The sequence below is a fragment of the Rattus rattus genome, chromosome 12 (genome assembly GCF_011064425.1).
Source record: "Rattus rattus isolate New Zealand chromosome 12, Rrattus_CSIRO_v1, whole genome shotgun sequence".
Classification (NCBI taxonomy): Eukaryota; Metazoa; Chordata; class Mammalia; order Rodentia; family Muridae; genus Rattus; species Rattus rattus.
In genome coordinates, this window is record NC_046165.1 from 59,180,852 (window position 1) to 59,205,157 (window position 24,306).

At 38.8% G+C, this 24,306-nt stretch overlaps 1 protein-coding gene across 2 annotated transcripts in view; it reads left to right on the forward strand.

Annotated features, from left to right (window-relative positions):
• The window catches only part of Fzd3 (frizzled class receptor 3), a 66,697-nt gene that overhangs the window by 11,720 nt on the left and 30,671 nt on the right, over positions 1-24,306 (forward strand). Inside the window, exons 1-3 of one of the 2 annotated variants that reach the window (XM_032917280.1) lie at positions 4,831-5,061; positions 10,404-10,600; positions 14,330-15,347. In XM_032917280.1, the coding sequence (XP_032773171.1) occupies positions 10,416-10,600; positions 14,330-15,347 (1,203 nt within the window). In that variant the 5' untranslated portion in view covers positions 4,831-5,061; positions 10,404-10,415. Of the gene's footprint in view, positions 1-4,830; positions 5,062-10,403; positions 10,601-14,329; positions 15,348-24,306 lie in introns of those variants that run through there. The other variant, XM_032917279.1, reaches the window with a different exon arrangement.

Genomic DNA, 24,306 nt, shown 5'->3' on the forward strand with positions numbered 1-24,306 from the left:
GTCTGATTGCTCTGGCTAGAACTTCAAGAACTATATTGAATAAGTAGGGAGAGAGGGGCAGCCTTGTCTAGTCCCTGATTTTAGTGGGATTGCTTCAAGTTTCTCTCCATTTAGTTTAATGTTAGCAACTGGTTTGCTGTATATATGGCTTTTTACTACAGGTACTTCTTAATTTTGCTTCAGAAACTATGTCCTATTAATGGATATGGTTGATCCTGGGTTTAAAAGTGTCTGTTATGGGGGTTGGGGATTTAGCTCAGTGGTAGAGCGCTTGCCTAGCAAGAGCAAGGCCCTGGGTTTCGGTCCCCAGCTCCAGAAAAAAAAAGTGTCTGTTATGGTCTTATGTTTGAGGACAAAGATATATTTACTAGATAGAAATGAGGAGGCAGTAAAAGTCTGATGAAGAATATGTGCTTAAGAGATAGGAAACCAGTGTTTGAACCCAAGCCGTGTTACTTTGGCAATTTGTGTGAATCTTGCCAACCTAGTTCCTTTGATTTTAATAACACCAATAGCCTGGTGCTGCTGGTGCTGGTGCTGGTGCTGGTGCTGGTGGTGCTGGTGCTGCTGCTGCTGCTGCTGCTGCTGCTGCTGCTGTTGCTGGTGGTGGTGCTGCTGGTGGTGGTATAAGCCAGTACTTAGAAGGTGGAGGCAGGAGGATCAGGAGTTCATGACAGTTCTCTGCTACAGGATGAGGTAAAGGCCAGTCTGGCCTGTGTATAACCCTGCCTCAAAAAACAATAAAGTAAAGTTAGTAATAATGACACAAGATTTCATAGTACAAAATTAAAATATGCCTAAAGTCTATTAGTACACACTAAACACTCTTTAAGGGATGGGTTTTTCTATTTATTTATTTAAGACAATGTCTTACTCTATAGTCCTGGCTGGCATGGAGACCTGCCTCTGCCTCCTGAGTTCTGGAATTAAAGATGTGTGCCACCATGCCCTGGCTATCTATATTTTTTTTTCTTCTTTTTTCTTTTTTTTCGGAGCTGGGGACCGAACCCAGGGCCTTGCGCTTGCTAGGCAAGCACTCTACCACTGAGCTAAATCCCCAACCTGGCTATCTATATTCTTATATTAGCATGACCATGTAATAAAATTTGGATGTTTTATATTTTTATCAGTTTGACAGTGTTTTCAGAGCCTATCTTTGGAATTCTTCATTTTACAGTAAAACACATATTCACTGCTTCAAAGTCCTATATAAATCTGGTGAAATTTGTAAAAAGGTCATTATTCATAGTATTTCAAAGTATATCAGGCATGTTAAATTATCCAAATATTTGATGATGCTGTAGAAGTTGAACAAAACATTTTCTGCTCGTCCTATGACTGTAAAAGGTCTGACTAATAAAGTGAAATATTTGTCCTCGACCATCAGACGAGGATATATGAAGGGGGTATTGTCTGATGGCCATAAGTTGCCTTGGCATGATAGTTGTAGTCTTTGCTATGTGCTGAAAAGATTGAAGTAGAAATACCCTTACATCTAGTATCACTGCAGAGTCAAATTTCCTTGGAAACAGGTGATAAGGATGCCTGTGCTAACTTAGGTTCTGCTTTGACTCTGTCGTGCATACCTGTAAGACTTTGGACAGCTTGCCTATCATTCCTTCATTTTGTTTTCATAGCGTATTTTAGACAACAAAAATGAAAAAAAAAAAAAAACCTAGACGTATTGTGAGGATTAAGTGAGAGATTTGTAAGTAGCCGTAAAATGCATGATTTACATATTTTTACTCTGTTCCTGATCCTGTCTCTAACTTTGTCAGAGTTGCTAGTCAGGTGACGCACTTGCACTGTTACTCTTAAGTTCATAGGACATTCTTAATGATGGCGCAGTAGGCTTTCTCTGCCTTTTTACATTTGCCCAAGTACCCTGTGTAGTTTATTGTCAGTGCTCTGCCTCTTTGAATTTCTGACAGCCTAGGAAGCGTCCATAAGTGGGAAGTGGTTCCTGAGAGAAGGCTTCAAAGATTTGACAGAACTCTGAAGAAGTTGCTTATTTCATGGCTGTCATAGGAGGGTAGGGTTGCCTCTGTCAGAATTATCAGATACAGTTTGAGAGTGTGAGTTTCATGCAGTAGCACAGGACTTGAAAATTAGCAGACACTGCAATGCTCACAGCTGTCTATCAGCTCAGTAATTCTATTCAAAAATTTTTTCCTAGTGCTGGGGATCAGGCCAGCACTGTTTTGTTTGTTGTTGTTGTTTTGGGTGGTGATGAATTTTTGAGACAGAGTTTCTCTGTGTGGCAGAATCAGGGTCCTAAGCTGCTAGAAAGATGTAAACCATTTATTTTGAGGCTGCTAAACTGCTTTCTGCAGTGGCCGCAGTTTCAGATTCCAGGTAACACAAGGATTCCTAATTTCTCTCATTGCTCATGAGCACGTGCCTGCCTTTCTTCTTATTCTTAAAAAAATATAACAGGTACACTGCTCCAGTGGTTATGATGTCTTTGGTTTTTAGAGCTGTATTGGGTTGAATAATTACCATTTCTTCACTCAGTACTTACTAATGAACACTGGGTTGTTTTTTTTTCTGTCCTTGCTCTTACAGCATGTGCCACACATGGTTTTTTTTATACTTTTGCTAATACAGTTTTGAAATGAAATTCAGATATTCAAAGAACATATTTTCATTGATAGTTTTAAACTCTTGATAGAAGTTGTACAGTAAGGTTTTTTGTTTCTGGTAGCAATGCATGAGAGAACCTGTTTCTTATCATAGTAGGATCTGCTCTCTGCCTCTGTATTAGACTGTTACTGACAGAAACCTACAGAAATAGTGTAAGGATAAAAGGTTTATTTTGGTTCACGGTTCAGGACTTCTGTGGGGGATGGTGTAGCAGAATGACTCAATTCATAGTAGGTGTTTGTGGTTCCGCTGCTCACATTGCAGTGGACCCACAAGCAGAGAGAATACTTGAACCAGCAGCGGAGTTTAACCCTCAGATGGACTCTAGTAGACCTACTTCTACCAGGTAAGCCCCACCTTCTAAGGCCTTCCAAAAGAGCCACACCTGCTGGGACCAACTGTTCCAAACAGGAGCCTCTGGGAAGATTCAGATTCAAGTCATAGTATTCAGTGGTAGTACTAAACCACTATTGTAGCTGGAAACTAGCATCTCATTGATCTTTGCACCTCCTTTACAGAGACAGAATTTGCATCATATGCAAAAGTAGTTAAGTAAAGATTAATTACACTGTAATGAAGAGGGGAGAGTAAGAAGTTTAGAGGTGCAGTAATTCAAGTCCAAGTTTTGTTACTTACAAGCAGTGTAGCTGGGACTAAGTGTCTCACACCACCATCATTAGAATATATTGGTTACAAAGATCAAACAAAATAGGAAAATTACTTTTTTAAATAGCAGTGCCAATTCTTGCCCAAAGGATTCAATTTGAAGCATAATAGACATTTGTAAATGGCTTCTACTTTAACAGTTAGTCTCAGTGGTCTTCAGAAGCCTTTTACCACACTTGCACAGTTCCTTGACCTTATCAAGTCATTGTAAACACTACATTTGCCTGGAAGGCTCTGCCAATATCTGGGTGATACCTTACTTATTTTTCAAGGCCTGGCTTGGGTCTGATTTTGATTTCCTTTTGGAACCTAGGAAGACCAAAGTTTGTGCCCTTAACCACCATACTTAGCAGTATGCTTTGCTTACTCCTGGTTTGTGTGTGTGTGTGTGTGGGGGGGTGTTACAGTATTTATTTTTTGTTCCCCCTCACTCCTGGAATTTGGAGACTTGTCCTTAACTTACCTTTGTATGCCTAGTACTTAACCCAGAGCTTCACATAGAGTATTTACTAATAAGTAAATGTTTGAATTAAACTGTAAGTTCCTTAGTAATGATAGTAATCATAATTATGTTTCACAGCTATATCCAAATCTTACTCTCTTGGGGTGAAAAATAGTTTGGTGGGGTAGTGATACTGGTCATAGTTTCAAGGCTACCAACTGCCTGTGAACACTAGTGTGATATTTCTTTGTCTGTCTGTCTATCCTTTTTTGGTGGTTGTTTAAAGTGATTGGATTTCAAGGTATGTGTTTGCATTTTATAAATAATGTAACTAGTAAAAGAATGAAGCAATAGAACTTTCCTTTCTCTAGGATCTTGTTTTGCTTCTGCTTAAGTGTACCTTTGTTTGTCCAAAGGTTGTTAAGTTGTTGTTAAGTCTAAGAAAAAAGTGCACAGGGTGTGTGGCTTAACCAAAACATTTGTGATACTGTGATGGTTAGTTTTTTGTCAGCGTGATGCAAGCTATAGTCATCTGAGAGGAGGGAACCTCGATTGAGACAATGCCTCCATACGATCAGGCTGTAGATGTGCCTGGTGAACATTTTCTTAATCAGTGATTGATGGGGGAGGGCTCAGCTCACTGTGGGTGGTCACACACACACACACACACACACACACACACACACACACACACACACTCTGCTGTAGTGTTAGGTTCTATAAAAAGGCAGGTTGAGCAGGCCATAGCAAATAAGCTAATAAGCAGCACCCTCCATGGCCTTTATGTCAGCTCCTGCCTCCAGGCTCCTGCCCTGTTTGGGTTCCTGTCCTGACCACTCCAATGAACAGAGATGTGGAGGCTTAAACCAAATAACCCTTTCCTTTCTACATTGTTCTGGCCGTGGTGTTTGATAACAGCAGTAGTAACCCTAACTAGGACAGACTAATATAAGAACCTTCTAAATTAGAAAACAGAAAACCCATAATACCCAAATGAGAATTATTTGCAGTTATTTCTGGTTTTAGGAACAAAAATAACAACTTTTGAAATTTTGAATGTACACCAATGTAACAATACCAATCCATATGATAGGCCTTTTAAGAAAGAAAATGCTTTTCTTTGAGCTCATGTTTTTAACTCTAGAATACACATTTACTTACTATCTTTTGTTTAGGTTAATTCTTTTTTTTCTTTTTTTTTGAGTCAGGGTTTCTCTGTGCAGCTCTAGCTGTCCTGGAACAAGATCTATAGAACAGGCGCACCTCAAACTCAGAAACCCACTTGCCTCCATCTCCAGAGTACTAGGATTGTAGGTTGATTTTTTTTCCTAAGCAAACAACATTGTAGTGAAGTGACCCATTTTATTATCTGTATTTGTTTTTGCAATGCTGGATATCAAACCTAGGGCCTTACATCCCTTGCCCTAATAGATATGGCTTTGGAAGCCAGTTTGTGACTAGAGTAAACCAAACAGAATTAAGAAGCTACTAAATCAAAACACACACAAGATAAAGAATTGTTTGTAGTTTCTGATTTTATAAATAAAAATAACAGCTTTTAGAAATTTTGAATTGGTTTTCTTATGATAAATTATATTAAAGGAACTCTTGAAATTCTTGCTTTAAATCAGATTATTAAGTGGAGTAAGATTTGTCTTATAAAGTATTATTTTTTAAGTATGCCATAACAGAACATTCCACAATAGTGTAATGTTAAAAAAGTATACTAACCAAAGAAGAGTATTATGTAGTGTTTTAGGAGCTGTACTTTGACTTAGGAAAATGAATAGATTCCTGGGATAATGGCACATTTCCAAATAGATTATTCAGTTTCCCAAGCTATTATCAGTGAGTAGACTACCATGATCCAGTTTTGAAAATTAAGGTTTAGGAAAAAAAAACAAACCAGTTACGGAGTTAAAGATGTTTCGGATTTACGTTTTGTGGTTTTTGTTTTACCTAGAGGTTTTTGATTTAGTTTGTTTTGTCGAGACAGAAAACAATTCTTAAAACTTTTGGACCTTACATCATCAGAAACTTATTATTGTTTCAGAAGGGGAAATTAGATTTGAGGTTTTGTTTTGTTTTGCTCTGCTTCGTTTTGATTTTTAGAGTCTCTTATAATTTTATTTACATAAAATTATTTTTATAAGTTGTTTGGAATAACTTCTTATTCTGATTGGATCTAAAGCAGTTATGAATAGGAGTTTTGAATTTTAAGGCTGTTCTACATTGGTTCACATTTAGTGAGTTTAGTCGTGTTATTCCCAAACCTAGTGTGGCACAGTTTCCATAGTTACCAGGCTCTTTGTACAGTGACAAAGATTGGAATTCTGATTCTCCTGAGTCAGATTTTGTCCTTTGACACTGTCCCCTTTTCACACCCTTGCTAAGCTTGGACTGTCGCTATGCTTGAAGGCTTGTCAGTTAGCAGGTTGCTATGGTGACAAATGGAAATTTGAGAGTAGAAAGAATGGGAGCACAAAGGCTTGGTTGATTTGAATTTAAACAAAGAATGTGAGGCTCCTCGAAGTGCACCTTTGTTGTAGAAATCAGAACTCTAGTTTTAGAAAGTTACTTTGCAGTTTGTAAACTTCCTATACTCTGGTCTTGATTTAGAGAATAAAAACATCACTGCTTAGAGAAACACTCAGGAAGAATCAGTTAGAATTCAATCAGCCATGTTCTTTTCTCTTTCACAGATTGTGAGTTCTGTTCCTTATGATATATGTGTTCTCAACCTAAGTGTCCAGGCCACATCATTTAATTTTTATTTTACTGTGGTAAGAAATTGTTAAGGTTAAGACCAAGATGACTTGCTTATTTTAAAAGTATTAGACTTAGCTTTATTGAGTTGTACCATATATAGTGAACTACACTTAAAGTGTTTCCTTTAATGAGTTTTTAACCGCTCCCATGTCACCAAAGTGCAGAACATTTCTACTACATCAGAAGCCTTCTAAATCCCTTTGTAGTCCATGATCTCTGCTCATGCTTCCAGCCGTCACAGATGTGCACTCTGTCCTTGTGGATTAGCGTGCATCCTAGTGTTTTATAGGCATGGGCTCATACATACATGATGGCCTTTTTAGATTCCATTTTTAGTTATGTATATGTGGGTTTGTGCAGATGAGTACAGTGCCCATGGAGGCCAGAAGTGGTCATCAGCTCTCCAGGTGGCTGGGAGCTACCTGATATGGGTGGGTTGATGGAAGATGAAGTCTGTCCTCTGCAATAGTAGTTTGTGCTGAGCCATCAGTCCAGGCCCACATTATCTACCTTTTAATATGTGGTTTCTGTCACCTTTGATCATGATTCATCACTATTTGGGGATTGGTTACCTACTTCGTTTGACATTTAAAAAAAAACTCCAGTTGATTTTCCCATTTGACAGTTGAGAATAGGGAACAAAAATGACTCTGCTATAGCCCTGCCATACATGAAATTATTCCCTTACGTTTTGTTTTGGTGTCTTGAGTCAAACTTTACTTATTATTATTAATGTGTGTGGAGGGATGTACCACAATTTGATTGTGAAGATCAAAAACAACATAGGAGTCAGTTCTTCTTGATGTGGGGTGGATTCTGGGGATTCTAACTCAGGTTACAAGGCTTGTTCAGGTTACCAGTGCCTCTACATGCTCAGCCATCTTGTTAACCCCTGAGTTATTTATACATTCCAGATACAAATCCCTTCTAACTATAATCCCAGCACCTGGTAAACTGAGATAGGATTATGTTCAGGCCATCTTGGGCTGTGTGGCAAGATTCTGTCTCAAAAAAAAAACCTAACTCAACTAAAACAAACCAAAATCTTTTATAGTATATAAGATTGCAAAAACTGTATCCTAGTTTAAAGTCTGTCTTTTCATCTTTTCAGCAGTCTTTAGAACAGGAATTTTCTATTGTCTTTTTGGTTGTGATACTAGCATTTAATGGCTGGCCATCTTTCCACCTGAGGAATTTACTATTTTATTGAAGTCCAGTTTATTCCCCCCCCCCTTCCCCAACACACATTATGGATGTTTTGAGTTTCATTTCTAAGACCTCTTCACCTTGTCCTAGTTCTGAAAGATAATATTAGCGTTTTCCTTCTCTGTCTCCTATCCCTCCCTCCCTTTCTCCCTCCAGTCCTGATGTTCTGTAGTTGTATTTTTAGTTAACACTGGCTCAGTGCTTAGACTTTGCATGCTTATTTCACCAGTTCTCTGTTCTTTTGGTCTTTTTGAGACAGGGTTTCTCTGTGTACTGGTGGCTATTCTAGAACTCAATCTGTAAACTCAATCTGTAATCCAGGCTGGCCTCGAACTGAGAGATCCACCTGCCTCTGCTTCCCTAGTCATCAGGACTATATTTTTTGGCTTATGCATATTCATTAATTGAAGCACCGTTGTGTTTAAAAGCATATATTTTGTCATAAGTTGTAGAAAAAGCTTGGTTTTGTCTACTAAAAGCCATGCTAAGTTTTTGAATATATGACTATTTTTTGTAGGCTGAGGATCAAACCCAGGACCTCATATATAAAAGAGATTTCATTATATTTTACAGATGATTTGGAGGAAGAAGTGGCATCTTTACATAAACTCTTGTAGTCCATGAACTGTTAAGGGTTTGTATCTCCCTGAAATGCACCAAACATTGGAGTCCTAAACCTAGTGCCTCACAGTGTGACTTTATTTCAAAATAGGGTCATTCTAGATGTAATTCGTTATGGGGTAATACTGAAGTACGAAGGCTCTTAATATAACGTGATATGACTAATCTCCTTAGATAAAGTGGAAATTTGGGCGTAGAGAAAGGCACACCTACTGGAAAAATGATTGGTAGCCATGGGGAGAGTGCTAAGTGAAGTGATCCCCACCACCAAGGGAAAAACTTCCAGAAGTAAAGAGTTCTGGGACAGGTTGTTCTCGGTGGCTTCAGACAGAACATTGTCTCAGACAGAGATAATGAAGTCCTGTTGCTTAAGTCACTCCATTTATATCTCCATATATTTGAGTAATCTTGATTTCTGTTGTCAGTGTACAGTTTTCAGTTAACAGATACTATGCCTTACTCCCAGATTCAGCCAGTGCCTTCATTTAAATGTGGTTGCCTTTCAGGCCTTGTGGCCACACTCCCCTGCTCTTTGAGTGCATGGCTCTTGGGTTCTTTTTCATGAGTAGTCCTCCATCAGCTTAAGTAGGTAACTTAAAACTTCTCTTTTAAGTTGTTCTTCATGGAAACTATTCTATCATTCTTGGAAATGATTGTTGATTGTTACATGTTAATTATGTATACTTTACAGTTAGTTTCTTTGGGATTGATTTAACTGACTCTTGGTTTCTTGATACATAGAAACAAATTCTTTTTTTTTTTTTGGTTCTTTTTTTTTCCGGAGCTGGGGACCGAACCCAGGGCCTTGCGCTTCCTAGGTAAGCGCTCTACCACTGAGCTAAATCCCCAGCCCCAGAAACAAATTCTTTTTTTTTTTTTTTTTTAAAGATTTATTTATTTATTATATATAAGTACATTGTAGCTGTCTTCAGACACACCAGAAGAGGGCATCAGATTTCATTACAGATGGTTGCGAGCCACCATGTGGTTGCTGGGATTTGAACTCAGGACCTTAGGAAGAGCAGTCAGTGCTCTTAACCACTGAGCCATCTCTCCAGCCTCCCAGAAACAAATTCTTAATCAGTAGATAATCCCAGTGGTTAGAGTATAACCAGTTCACAATCAGCTATAGCTCAATTAATTTTCAAACAACTAGAAAGATATTCAATAATCAGAAATACAGGTGTACTTTTGGGGGAATATTTGATCTCTTCCTCGGTTACAGTAGGTCTCCTGACCTAGTTTTATATTTGGGACCACAAGTTTTCATCAGTGTAGTATCAAATTGTAGCATTAGCTATATTTACAACATTTGATTTCAATTTAAATAATTATTTAGGGGGCTGGGGATTTAGCTCAGTGTTAGAGCGCTTGCCTAGGAAGCGCAAGGCCCTGGGTTTGGTCCCCAGCTCCGAAAAAAAGAACCAAAAAAAAAAAAAAAAATTATTTAGAAGTTTCAGTTACTTGTGTTTAAAAAAATACAGACCAGTCAGCAAAATGTGAGAGCTGTTTCTCTACCAGAACACCCTGTGTGCAATTTCTGGATGCAACTATTGAGAGACCTTTCCTACCCCCACCCTTTACACTCTAACTACCTGTCTTCTCCCTTCTTGCCTTCCCAGAACCCCTTTCTGTTACTAATTCACTCTTTTTGATAGAAAGAAAATAGAGAAATTGAAATACATAAAAGAAAGTTAAAACCCTTACAGTCCTACCAGCAAATAATAAAACTATAATCATTCTTGAGCTTTAGCATGTATCTTATTTCTTTTCCTTTTCCTATATTAAACAAGCTGTATTATTAGTAATTTCTAGCCTGCTTCATTAATATCACCTGTAACACTTAAATATGTACAAGGATTTATCAATTCTGTCATAGTCTTTGGATTTAACCAAAATAAGCCCCTTGAGAAATAGCTCAGAGAACATTTATTTAAAAAAACTTAAGAAATAATCAATATTCTTGAAAAGTTTTTAAAATGAATAAAAAAGAAACAAGTTGTTAACATTTGTCTGAAGCTTTTTATCTAATTATTCAATTTTCATTTTTTCCTAGCCATTCCACCCTATGGTGAACCTGGATTGTTCTCGGGATTTTCGGCCATTTCTTTGTGCACTCTATGCCCCTATTTGTATGGAATATGGACGTGTCACACTCCCCTGCCGTAGGCTGTGTCAGCGTGCCTATAGTGAGTGCTCAAAGCTCATGGAGATGTTTGGTGTCCCCTGGCCTGAAGATATGGAGTGCAGTAGGTATGGGTCATATTTTTATGCTAATGCATGTCTTCTCTTTTTTTTTTTTTTAAAGATTTATTTATTTTGATATGAGTACACTGTAGCTGTCTTCAGACACACCAGAAGAGGGCATTGGATCCCAGATGGTTGTGAGCCACCATGTTGTTGCTGGGAATTGAACTCAGGACCTCTGGAAGAGCAGCCAGTGCTCTTAACCGCTGAGCCATCTCTCCAGCCTGCATGTCTTCTCTCTACTTTATTTCAAAGAGCAGGGTGTTTTTTTAAATGTATGGGTTTTGCAGTACGCAATATTTATATTGCAAAACAGTGCTCAAAACAGTTGAACACTGTTCATGGTCTCATTTTGGGGGGGAGGGAGGGGTTGAAAAAATAGAGCACTGTTTCATGCTCTCAATTTTTTGTAGATATTTGGAAGAATTAAAATGATAGGAAAAAGGGGTTGGGGATTTAGCTCAGTGATAGAGCACTTGTCTAGCAAGCACAAGGCCCTGGGTTCAGTCCCCAGCACCGAAAAAAAGAAAAAAGAAAAAAAAAAATGATAGGAAAAAGATACTTCTGTGGAGAAATTTATAAGAATTAAGAATTACATAAACAAAACCTTTGGTTGATTTTTTTTTCTACTTTTAAAATACTTTTCTGGTCTTAGAAGTAATGCCATTCATGGAAAATTACCAAATATAGAAAAGAAAATAATTACAACTATCATTTTAGAAGCTTAAATGTATTTAATACAGACATATTAATTTCTAAGGCTGTTGTGTTGGCTTTGTGGTTTTGTTTTTTCTTTTTTTTCTATCACTTACTAACACCCAGTTGAGAAAATGTTGGGTGCTTTTCAAATCTCATCTAATACAACTGTGAGCTGTTACAGAAGACTTAAGGATTTGTTCTGCAGATGTTCTTTTAGTGTTGTAGGAATGAGCATTGTTAATAGTAATAACATATTACTATTAGTAATAATATAGTTTTTATATGACATACCTTTTTATTGTCTGAAATATTTCAAAAATAAAGAATAATAAGGGAATATTTATGTGCACATAATGATCTGCCTTTTTCTCGTCTCAACAATTTGTAATGTTTGCCTTCAGATCTTCTTTTAAGAATTAGAACAGTATAGGTACAAGCTGAGCTTGATGATGTTTGTAATCCCAGCATTTGGGAGGCTGAGGCAGGAAGAAGATTGTGAGTTTTAAGCCAGCATAGGATTCATAGTGGAACCCTGCCTGGGGTGGGGTGGGGTGGAGTGGGGTGGGGTGGGGTAGGGTGGGGTGGGATGGGATTGGGGGACTCTATAGTACAGTTACAGGTTTTGTTGGTCCTTGTCTTGCTTGCATTCCCTTCTTTTCTCCCCAAGGTAAGAAAAACATCATGGTAAATTAATCATTAATTACTTCTATGCTTGGTTTTATACATAAAATATAAACATATACATATATTCCATGAGCAAAATGTTTTCCCCTTTTATCTCTCTTCCTCTCCCCCTCCCCTGCTCTTCCCCACCCTTCTCTGTATGTGTGTGTTTATATGCAGGTTTGATTCACTTTTTGTAATTACTTATTAGGAGCTAATATTTGATAGTTAATTATGTTAATATCCTAAGTTATTTAGCCATCTTCTATCGATAATTACTTAGGCTGTTTCACAATTTTCATTAAAAACTGTTCATTTCTTCTTTAAAGTAATTTTGACTGTGATCTGACAGTAAGTAGTGGAGGCATATACCATGTTCTCACATGGTCAAAGGTAGAAAGCAAGAGGTAGACTCTTTGCCTTCGTAACTAGTCCCACTACAATGAAGATTAAAATTCAGCTCGTGAGATTTGAGGACATTTAGACCATAGGACTCATTCCTCAGCTCCACAGACATCCTCCATTTCTTCCACACACTCTCCATTACTTAGTGTAAGCTTTGTTGCCTATCACTTGAAATGATATTTTTGTTGAGCATCTCAGTTCATTCTTTCCTCTGTACTTGTTCCACTCTCCGAATGGAGTGCTCTGACCCATTTCTTATAAATTAATATGCTGTGTATTTATTTCAGGGACTTTGTTCTATTCATTGCATGTCTTCATCATTCACAAGAATCAGGCACACTGAAAATGCTCCATATGTTTTTTTGAAGAAAAAGCAATGTGGCAGACAGATTTAACCTGAGCATGTTTATGTAGAGAGCCCAGTTGGCGCATAGTAAATACCTTTAAAAAACAAAAACAGGGGTTGGGGATTTGGCTCAATGGTAGAGCGCTTACCTGGGAAGCGCAAGGTCCTGGGTTCAGTCCCCAGCCCGAAGAAAAAAAAAAAAAAAAAAAAAAAAACCAGCCAGGTGAGGTAGTGAAAGTGAGGCAGGTCTGAAAGTATTCAGAGGAAAGCAGCAGAGTTCATAACTAATTGGCTATAGGGATTGAGTTGATGGAAGCTAAACAGAGAGTACCTACAGAAAACTAAGAGAACAAAAGACATACATTTTAGGAATGTTAAAATTGAGATATTCAAGACAAATTTAATAATTGAGATCCTGGCATTTATTATCTAATTTAGAATCTAATTTAAACTTTAGAGTATCCTATCGAGCTGCTGTATTACACTGTATCAGACCAGTCGGTCTTGTTTCCTTTTTGCATCCTCTTCTTATGTGTCCCTTGTGTTAGGTCCCTTACAGGGTTCAGATCTTGCTTTCTTTTAAACTTTCCCTGGAATCTCACAAATAAGAATCAGCAAAATAAGAAAAGTGAAACAATTATGATTTGATTATAATGAAATAAAGCTAGAAATCAACACCTAGAGATACTATAAAATACATAGGCTCATGTAGATTGAACAGCACACTATAGAATGATGAATGCGTCATTGAAGAAATCAAAAAGGAAATATTTTTAATGCCTGGAGCCAAATGGAAATGAAAATACAGCGCACCAAAATCTATGGGCTATAATGAAAGCGGTCCTAAGGAAGACATTGTAGCTTTCTGAAATAAGATTTGTGGTGATAGGGACATATAGCTTTCTTTTTAAAAAATCCTTAATTTTATGCATAGCATGTTTGGCAGTAACTGACTTTAAGAGTACAGTGGGTTGATGAGAAGTTGTCAGGATGTTAGGAAAAAGTGAGGTGACATTAAAGACCTTAGGTGCCCGTTAGTTCCCTAGGAAGATAAATGGAGACTGGGCTGGGGGTCACTTAAGTGGTGAGCACTTGCTCAGCATTCATAAAAGCCCTAGATTCTAAACCCAGCATTGCCGCCCATAGATGATAGAGAGTGCATGAAATGTAAGTCATTCGTGAGGTTGTTCACCACTCATCTAGCTCACAGCACCGTGGACATGGAAGGAAGCATTAAAGGAAGATTTTTCAATCTTAGGTTTGAACTTTTAGTTGCCATTCTTTTGGTAAAATATATTTGCACACACACACGCACACATATTGCACATTTGGAAATTATAAAGATTATGCTAAGTACACATTCCATGTTGTATATTATTAATGACTGGATTGACTGTTTTAATGGAGTGCTGATTTTGAAGGTAAAACAAATTTAATTTTAAGACTAATGTAATTTAAAATCTATTTGAAGCCCTCCAGAATATACCATTTTCTTTATTTCTATTTATTGTAAGTGATAGGAATAGATGAGGTCATAGATACTAAATTTAGAAGTTGAAATTGTCAAGTGATGGCGGCAGATTTCCCTGGAAGTAAGTGTGGTTCTCGTCTTTTGATTTTAGGTTTCCAGATTGTGATGAGCCATATCCCCGACTTGTGGATTTGAATTTAGTTGGAGATCCAACTGAAGGAGCCCCAGTGGCAGTGCAGAGGGATTATGGTTTTTGGTGTCCCCGAGAGTTGAAAATTGATCCTGACCTTGGCTATTCCTTTCTGCACGTGCGAGATTGTTCACCACCATGTCCCAATATGTACTTCAGGAGAGAAGAACTGTCATTTGCTCGATATTTCATAGGCCTGATTTCAATCATTTGCCTCTCTGCCACATTGTTTACTTTTTTAACCTTTCTGATTGACGTCACAAGATTCCGTTACCCTGAAAGACCTATCATATTTTATGCAGTCTGCTACATGATGGTGTCATTAATTTTCTTCATTGGGTTTTTGCTTGAGGACCGAGTAGCCTGCAATGCATCTAGCCCTGCACAGTATAAGGCTTCCACAGTGACACAAGGATCTCACAATAAGGCCTGTACCATGCTCTTCATGGTACTCTATTTTTTCACTATGGCTGGCAGTGTATGGTGGGTAATTCTTACCATCACATGGTTTTTAGCAGCTGTGCCAAAGTGGGGCAGTGAAGCTATTGAGAAAAAAGCATTGCTGTTTCATGCCAGTGCCTGGGGCATCCCCGGAACTCTAACTATCATCCTTTTAGCGATGAATAAAATTGAAGGTGACAATATTAGTGGCGTGTGCTTTGTCGGCCTCTACGACGTAGATGCATTAAGATATTTTGTTCTTGCTCCCCTCTGCCTGTATGTGGTAGTTGGGGTTTCTCTCCTCTTAGCCGGCATTATATCCCTAAACAGAGTTCGGATTGAGATCCCATTAGAAAAGGAAAACCAAGATAAGTTAGTGAAGTTCATGATCCGGATCGGTGTTTTCAGCATTCTCTACCTTGTCCCACTCTTGGTTGTAATTGGATGTTACTTTTATGAGCAAGCTTACCGCGGCATCTGGGAAACAACATGGATACAGGAACGCTGCAGAGAATATCACATTCCGTGTCCGTACCAGGTAAGGGAACCCTTGTTACAATTCTCAGAATGTGTGTTCGTGAAAGGGGGGTTACTATAAAGAGGGGAACTTATCTATTGTTTTCTTTGTAATTCTTCATCAACATTTAGCATGCCCATTGAAGTTTTAAAGTGAAGATAATTGATAAGTATATCATAGTAAATATACGCATATTTGTATAGAGATTCATTTTAAAAGATGATTTATATTTCCATCCTAGGAGCTTAAGGCAACTTATTTCCATTATCACAAAATATTTATTGATTCTTTGAAAGTCAGGCTTTATAGGGGAGAACACTGTTTCAACTCTGGGGTAAGGGTCTTTTGCAGAAATTTTACTGGTGTCAGATTAGTAATTGTTTGAACAGTTTAACATCAATTCAATTACATAAACTCTCTTGGCATCATTTTTCTTGTTTGCATACTGAATATTTTGTGATGTAGTTTGAAGTTTGAAGAGTCACAGAATCAGAATTTTAGATGTAGAAGGTTAAAGATCATTTTTTTGGATTCTGTATATAATTTAAATCTTTATACATGCCTATTTTGTTTGAATATTCGAAATACTATGTGATTGCTTAGTGTGTGACCAGCTGGTGTAGTTAGTCCTAGGAGAATAGCTTAGAGGATCCCGTCCCCTACCTGGTACCTGATCTTCCTTTAAAAGGAGTTTTTTTTTTCCTTAATTTTTTAAGGTTCGTTTATTTAATTTTATGTGTATCAGTGTTTTGCCAGCATATACTTATATGTGCCATATGTGTGCCTAGTGCCAGTGGAGTTCAGAAAAGGGTGTCAAATCCCCTGGGACTTGACAGGTGGTTGTGAGCCATCATGTGGGTGCTGGAAACCAAACCTGGATCCTCCGAGAGCTGTAAGAGCTCTAGTGGCTGAGCGCTCTCAGCCCCTCACAGGTTTTCCTAAGAGAGTGTTCTGACATGGCGTCCATTCCCTGTCTTTTAAGTACACCAGTCATTTACAGCTCCTGCTGTTTCTCAGACTTCTAAATGCTATGAAAGGGCTTACACCTTAGACTTAGTTCATGCATCTTTCTTCACAGTAGACAGTGAACTCTTTGAGAGCAAGAACTTTTTTTTTCTTTTATTGAAATTAGAATCTATTCTCATATAATATATCCTGATTATAGTTTTCTCTCCCTAAGAGATAACAATCAACCATGAAAAAATAAAATATAAAATGAAGTGAAACCCATCAAATTGAAGTTGGACACAACAGTCCAGTAGGAGGAATAGTCCCAAGAGTGGGCACAAGAGTCCAAGACTCACTCGTTCTCACCCTAAGGAATCCCATGAAAATACCAGGCTAATAGCTATGATGTACACACAGAGGACTTGATAGACTAATCAAGACCCTTGCTTGCTGCTTCAGTCTGTGTGTGCTCAGATGTACCTTGCCTAACTGAGGGCCTTGTTGTGGTTTCCGCCATATCCTTTGGCTCTTGCGATCTTTCTGCCTTTTTCATGGGATTCCCTGGACTTGTGGGAAATGGAGAGGGGGATTTGATGGAGACCTCCAGTTTAGACTTTCTCTTTGCATGATGTCTGCCTGTGGGTCTCTGTATCTGTTCTTATCTACCACCAGTGGAAGCCTCTCTGATGACGACTGGCTAAAGCACTGATCTGTGAGTATAGTTGAATATCATTAGAAATCACCGTACTGATCTTTTTTTAGACCAGTAGTGTTTGGTTTTACCCTAGGTCTCTAAGGTCTTTGGTTCTTGGCTACCCAAGCAGTGTTGGGTGTGGGTTCTTTCTCATGGAGTGGGCTTTTCAAATCAGATATTAGTTGACCACTCCCACATGTTTTGTGGCTGGCGGGGTTGGTGCCATGTTTCTCTTTCAGTAATGCAGAGTACCTTCCCACACCAGAGACTAGAAGATAGGGGTGAAAGTTCCGTGTAGGCATCAGCTCAACTTATCAATGTTCAGTGAGTTGTGCGCATGTTGTCCTTAGCAAATGGAGCACTACTGTCACTTTGCAGAGAGCCATCCTTTGTCTCAACAACAGCCTGGGTGGTTGGGGGTTTTTCAGGGACCCTTTTGGCCAATTCAATTGAATGCAACCTTGCCCCACTACTGGAAGCTTTGCCTGGCTACAAGAGATGGCCAGTTGAGACCCTATGTCCCTCATTACTGAGAGTCTTGGTTAGCATCACCTTCCTAGAGTCCAGGAAGTTTTCACTGAACTACATTTCCACACCATCCTGCAAATGCCTCCCAATTCCAGCTGTCTCTTCTAGTATTCTCACACTCCACCCCATCTCCCACCACACATGACTCCCAATAGTCTCATCCTCACCCCTCTTCCCACCCCCAGTCTACTCGTAAAATCCATTTCCCCCTCCCAGGAAGAGTCATGTGTCCCCGCCAGACTTCTCATTATCTAACCTCTGAGTCTTTGGATTATAGCTTGGTTGTCATTTAGTTAATGACCAATATCTACTTATAAGTAAGTACTTGCCACATTTATCTTTCTGAGTCTAAGTTAACTTCATTCAGGATTTTTTTTTCTATTTCCATCTATTTGCCTGCAAATTCATTTTTTAAAAAAGCTGAGTTATATATACTCCATTGTGTAAATGTACCATATTTATCCATTTATCTGTTTAGGAACATCTAGATTATTTCTAGTTTCTGGCTATTGTGACATGGGCACTTGCTCAGCTATGTTTATAGAATGGAGTGTCTTTAGGTGAATGTCCAAGAGTGGATAGATGGGTATTGAGATAGATCAATTCTGAGGAATCATATTGGTTTCCATAGTGTCTGGGCAAGTTTGCACTCCCACCAGCAATGGAGGAGTGCTTCCCTTGTTTCTCATTCTCACCAGCATGAGCAGGGCTCTGGGTCATTCTAGAGGGTCCCCCTACCTCCCATTCCCTAAGGTTGCATATTTCCATTCTATCTGCTGGCTCTCAGGGCTTCTCTCCTGTTTCCACCCCCCAATACCTGATCATGTTTCCACACCTACCCAGATCCCTCCCTTCCTGTCATCTGTGATTGTTTCCTTCTCTCACTCAAGTAGGATTGAAGCATCCTCACTTGGGCCCTTAGGCTTGTTAACTTTCTTGAGTTCTGTGGATTCTGTACTTTTTTGGCTAATATCTACTTATTAGTGAGTACATACCATGCATATCCTTTCGGGTCTGAGTTACTTTATTCAGGATGATATTTTCTAGTTCCATCCATTTCCTGAAAAACTCATGTTGTCCTCATTCTTAATAACTAAGTAGTATCCCATTGTGTAAATGATCCACATTTTCTGTATCCATTCTTCCCACTGTGGGACATCTGAGTTGTTTCCAGCTTCTGGCTATCACAAATAAGGCCTCTATGAATATAGTAGAGCACTGTCCTTTGTGGTATGGTGGAGCATCTTTTGGGTATATGCCCAGGAGTAGTATAGCTGGGTCTTCAGGTAGATCTATTTCCAATTTTCTGAGGAACCCCCAGATTGATTTCCAGAGTGGTTATACCAGTTTGCAAACCTACCAGCAATGGAGGAGTGTTCCTCCTCCACATCCTTGCCAACATCCTTGCTGTTACCTGAGTTTTTTATCTTAGCGATTCTGATTAATGTAAGGTGGAATCTCAGGGTCATTTTGATTTGCATTTCCCTGATCACTAAGGACTTTGAACATTTTTTTATTAACTTGAGTATTTCTTATATACATTTGGGTGTTATTCCCTTTCGGTTTCGAACAAACATCCCTTCCCCCCCCTTCCTTATGGGTGTTCCCCTCTCCACCCTCCCCCCATTGCCGCCCTCCCCCCGACAGTCTAGTTCACTGGGGGTTCAGTCTTAGCAGGACCCAGGGCTTCCCCTTCCACTGGTGCTCCTACTAGGATATTCATTGCTACCTATGGGGTCAGAGTCCAGGGTCAATGTCCATGTATAGTCTTTAGGTAGTGGCTTAGTCCCCTGGAAGCTCTGGTTGCTTGGCATTGTTGTACATATGGGGTCTCGAGCCCTTCAAGCTCTTCCAGTTCTTTCTCTCTGATTCCTTCAACGGGGGTCCTATTCTCAGTTCAGTGGTTTGCTGCTGGCATTCGCCTCTGTATTTGCTGTATTCTGGCTGTGTGTCTCTCAGGGCGATCTACATCCGGCTCCTGTGGGTCTGCACTTCTTTTGCTTCATCCATCTTGTCTAATGGGGTGGCTGTATATGTATGGGCCACATGTGGGGCAGGCTCTGAATGGGCGGAACATTTTTTTTTTAAGTGCCATTTGAGATTCCTTTGTTGTGAATTCTCTGTTTAGCTCTATACCCCATTTTTTTTGAATGGGTTCTTTGCTTTTTTGGAGGTTATCTTCTTGAGTTCTTTATATATATTTTGGATATTAGCCCTCTATCGAACGTAGAGTTAGTAAGATTTTTCCCAATCTATAGGTTGCTGATTTGTCCTGTTGACCATGTCCTTTACCTTATAGAAGCTTTCTAATTTCATGAGGTCCCATTTATCAATTCCTGATCTTAGAACATGAGCCTCTGTTTATCCCCCACCCCCGTGCCAATGAGTTCGAGGCTCTTTCCCATTTTCTCTTCTATTAGAGTCACTGTATCTGGTTTTATGTTGAGGTCCTTGATCCACTTAGACTTAAGCTTTGTGCAAGGTGACAAATGTGGATCTATGTTGCTGTAAAATTATTAAAAAAAAAATGCTACCGTTTACCCTACAGTAGGTCCAGCACTATAGTGCCCCAAGGTATTTGGTACATATCTTCATCTCAGTCAGCAGAGCCTCTCCCTGCTTTGCTCTATCCCATATCACTCTGCCGATAACTTCTCTCTGAGCCTGGCAACAATCTCTCTACCCATGTAGTTCCCAAGGTAGGTTTCCACCATGCCAAAAATATATATCCCAATTCCATGGTTGTCCAGTGTCTCCAGCCACCACATACTCTCTTGAACTTAAATTGCCACATGAAAGAACACAACACAATAACCTCTGATTCAATTGAAAATATATAATTGCCCACCTAGACATAAAAAGCCCTGTACACATCCATCCCTTAAGAGTATTCATAACAACCTGTAAATGTGCAGAGAGGAATCTTTTTTTTTTTTTCGGAGCTGGGGATCGAACCCAGGGCCTTGCGCTTCCTAGGCAAGCGCTCTACCACTGAGCTAAATCCCCAACCCCAGAGAGGAATCTTAACATCTGCCTCCATGTTCTCTCTGTGCTTCTCTCCTCCCTTTGGTTCCAGTCTCCTCCTCTCTAAAACTATTCTCCCGCCCATCCTTTCTTCTTATCCAATGACCTCGTTCTATCTTGTACCTGCCTTCACCTGTGTAATGACATCATCCTACAGATCTATTATCATTTTTCTACATATAAACTGCCAGTTAGACCAGCACCATTTATTGAAGATACATTCTTTTTTCCATTGTATATTTTTGGCTTACTTGTCAAAGATCAAGTATCCAAAAGTGTGTGTTTTATTTCTGGGTCTTCAATTCTATTCCATTAATCAACCTGTCTGTCTATGTACCAATACCATGCAGTTTTTATCATTATTGTTCTGTAGTATAGCTTGAGGTCAGGGATGGTGAGTCCTCCAGAAGTTCTTTATTGTTAAGAATTGTTTTCACTCTCCTGGGTTTTTTGGTTTTCCCATATGAAATTGAAAGTTGCTCTTTCTATGTCTTTGAAGAATTGTGTTGATATTTTGATGGGGATTGCATTGAGTCTGTAGATTGCTTTTGGTAGGATGGCCATTGGTAGGATTAGCATAGTAAAAATGGTTTGTTTTTTCAAGACAGGGTTTTACTGTGTAGCCCTGGCTGTCCTGAAACTCTCTGTAGACCAGGCTGGCCTCAGATTCACAGAGATCCACCTGCCTCTGCCTACTGAGTGCTGAGATCAAAGGCATATGCCACCACTGCCCAGTGTATACCCTGTTTTTAAATTGATTTTACACTGCCCAGTATAAACCCTGTTTGGTTTGTTGATGTCTAGTTTCTTGAGTTCTTTATATATTTTGGATATTAGTCTTCTCTCTAATGTATAGTTGGTAAAAACTTTTTCTCCCACTGTAGGCTGAAGCTTTGTCCTATTGACTGTGTCCTTTGCCTTACAGAAGCTTTTCAGTTTCATGAGGTACCATTTATTAATTTTTTATTTTATCTTCTGTGCTAATGTGTTCAAAGCTATTCCCTACTTTTTCTTCTATCAGATTCAGTGTATCTGGTTTTACATTCAGGTCTTTGATCCACCTGGACTTGAGTTTTGTGCAGTATGATAAATATGAGTCTATTTGTATTCTTCTACATGCAGACATGACCAGTACCATTTGAAGATGCTTTTTTCTAGCGTGTGTTTTTGTCTTTATTAAAAATCAGGTGACCATAGGTTTGTGAACTTATGTCCGAGTCTTTGATTTGATTGATCGATGTGTCTGTTGATTTTATTACTGTAGTTCTGTAGTACATCTTGAAATCATGATGGTGGGACTCCCACAGTCCTTTCATTGTTTTTATTTTATTTTTACAATTCTTTTATTATTTTAGCTATCCTAGGGTTTTTGTTTTTTCTGATAGAGTTGAGACTTGTCTTTTCAAGGTCTGTAAAGAATTGTATTGGAATTTTGATGGGTATTGCATTTAATCTGTAATTTGCTTTTGGTAGGATGGCCCTTTTAATGATGTTAATCCTACTGATCTATGAGCATGGGAGGTCTTTTCATCTTTTGATGTTTTCTTCTTCAAGTTCTTTCTTAAACAACTTGAAATTTTTAATACAAGTCTTACACTTGCTTGTTTAGAGTTTCTCCAAGATAGTTTATGTAATTTATGGCTATAGTGAAGGGTGTTGTTTCCTTGATTTCTTTCTCAGTCCATTTGTCATTTGTATATAAGAAGGCTACTGATTGACTGACTCATTGATAGATTGATTGATCTACTTTTTTAGTTAATGTTATTTCTAGTCATCGTGCTGCTGAAAGTGTTCATCCACTATACAAGTTCTCTGGTAGAATTTTTAGGTTCAGTTATATATACTATAATGTCACCTGCAAGTAACAATACCTTGACTTCTTAATTTCTATCCCCTTGATCTCCTTCAGTTTTGTTATTGCTTTACCTAAAAATTAAAGTACTATATTGAATAGATATGGAGAAATCTTGTTTCTGATATTAGTGGAATTGTCTTATGGTTCTCTTCATGTAAGTTGATGTTGCCTATGGGCTTCCTGTAAACTGCCTTCACTATGTTGATTATGTCTCTTGTATCCCTAATCTCTCCAGGATTTCTATCATGAAGAGGTATTGGACTTTGTCAAAGACCTCTTCTATATCTGAGATCTGTCAGGTCTCTAAACACTATTAAAACATTTATATCTCTTACTAAAGGGCTCGTGTTTGAGTATCTTTTCTTCCTGTTAGTCAGTGAACTCTTTGAGAACATATTCTGTAAATTAGTGAATGATAGTAAGGATGTGGATACAAAGATGGAGAAGAAAGGCCATCTTAGAGAAATAGCAACAGTGCTGGGGTGTGGGACAGTCACTGCTGACAGTAGATGCTGAGAATGACAGTTTCCCTGCTCTTATGTGGTAAAAGACTGCCTTATAGCCAAACATTGTTTCTTTACTAACCCTAAAAGGACATAGACTGAATACTAGGTAATATATATTGGGAAGCAGATAATGTGATTCTGCCACCTCTTTCGTTTACTTTCCGGTCTGAAGGTTGTATTAAGATGTTTTAGTAAGCAAGTCTGGTAAGAAAAGTTCAATCATTGTTTTCCCCCAGCCTATAAATTATTAGTTTTAAAGATAGTAGCCAATATTTTTTACAAAGATAAAAGCATTGTATATACAGAGACAAAGCAAACGAGAAAGTGTCACTCATCATCTATGAGCACTGAGTGTGTTAACGTCATATCTACATCCCTAGCACTGCAGTTACCATTTCCTCAAAATGACATTTCTTCTTTATCCATAACCCACGTTTTTTGTAACGTCCCAACAGGTTATTTACCAAAATCCGCAATTGTTCCATTGTAGGATTCTTTTGAATCTTCAACTCAAGTGGCTATTTTACTTCATATTCAGACATTTGTTTCCCTTTTATATGGGTATCAGGCATGAAAGGTTCTGCCAGCCTTTAAAGTACTACCCCAGTGCTGTAGTGTTCACCCCCTGTGTTACTGGTAAGATATTTCTGTGTGCCTGTTGTGCTTGTGGCTTCTCCCCTGTGGTTTGCCTATTTTGTTACCTTTGTTCACTGCTCTCGTGGGTTGTTGGTTTCCAGTTGTTTGCATCACAAACATCTTCCAGGCTTTTGTGATTTAGAATTTTCATTTGTTTAAGGTTTTTTTGTTTGTTTGTTTGTTTTTAAGAAGTTTTAATGCAAGTCGAATCTGATCTTTTTTTCATTGAAAGATTTTCTAAAACTTTTTTTTTCTATACGCACCTTTTGTGGTTTTGCTCTTTTTTGGTTTTTTGTTTGTTCGTTGGGGGTTTTTTGGTCTTGGGGTTTTTTTTGCTTTGTTTGTTTAGTTTTGGTTTTTGTTTTTCAAGACAGGGCTTCTCTATGTAGCCCTGGCTGTCCTGGAATTTACTCTGTAGACCAGGCTGGCCTCAAACTAAGAGAAAGCTGCCTGCCTCTGCCTCCTGAGTGCTGGGATTAAAGACGTGTGCCACCACTGCCTGGCTTGCAAATGTTTTATTAGTACAGTGTACACAAAGTATAAAGGAGTAAGAAGCTTAAATATCTGCACAACAAACAGGTGGCAGTTCAGTATCCTCGGTGGAGCAGTGCTGGAGGGAGGCTGCAGCAGATTGATTCCCTTGTGGAAAGAGCATCTTCATAGGCGAGGAGGTGGGGGCCCAGGTTCTGCAGCTTCTCAGGCTCCCTCTCTCTCTTGTTTACTCCATTCAAGGGGAGGGGTGGGATCTTCTGTTTCTCAGACAGGTCAAAACTCAAAAGTCTAGCGTAG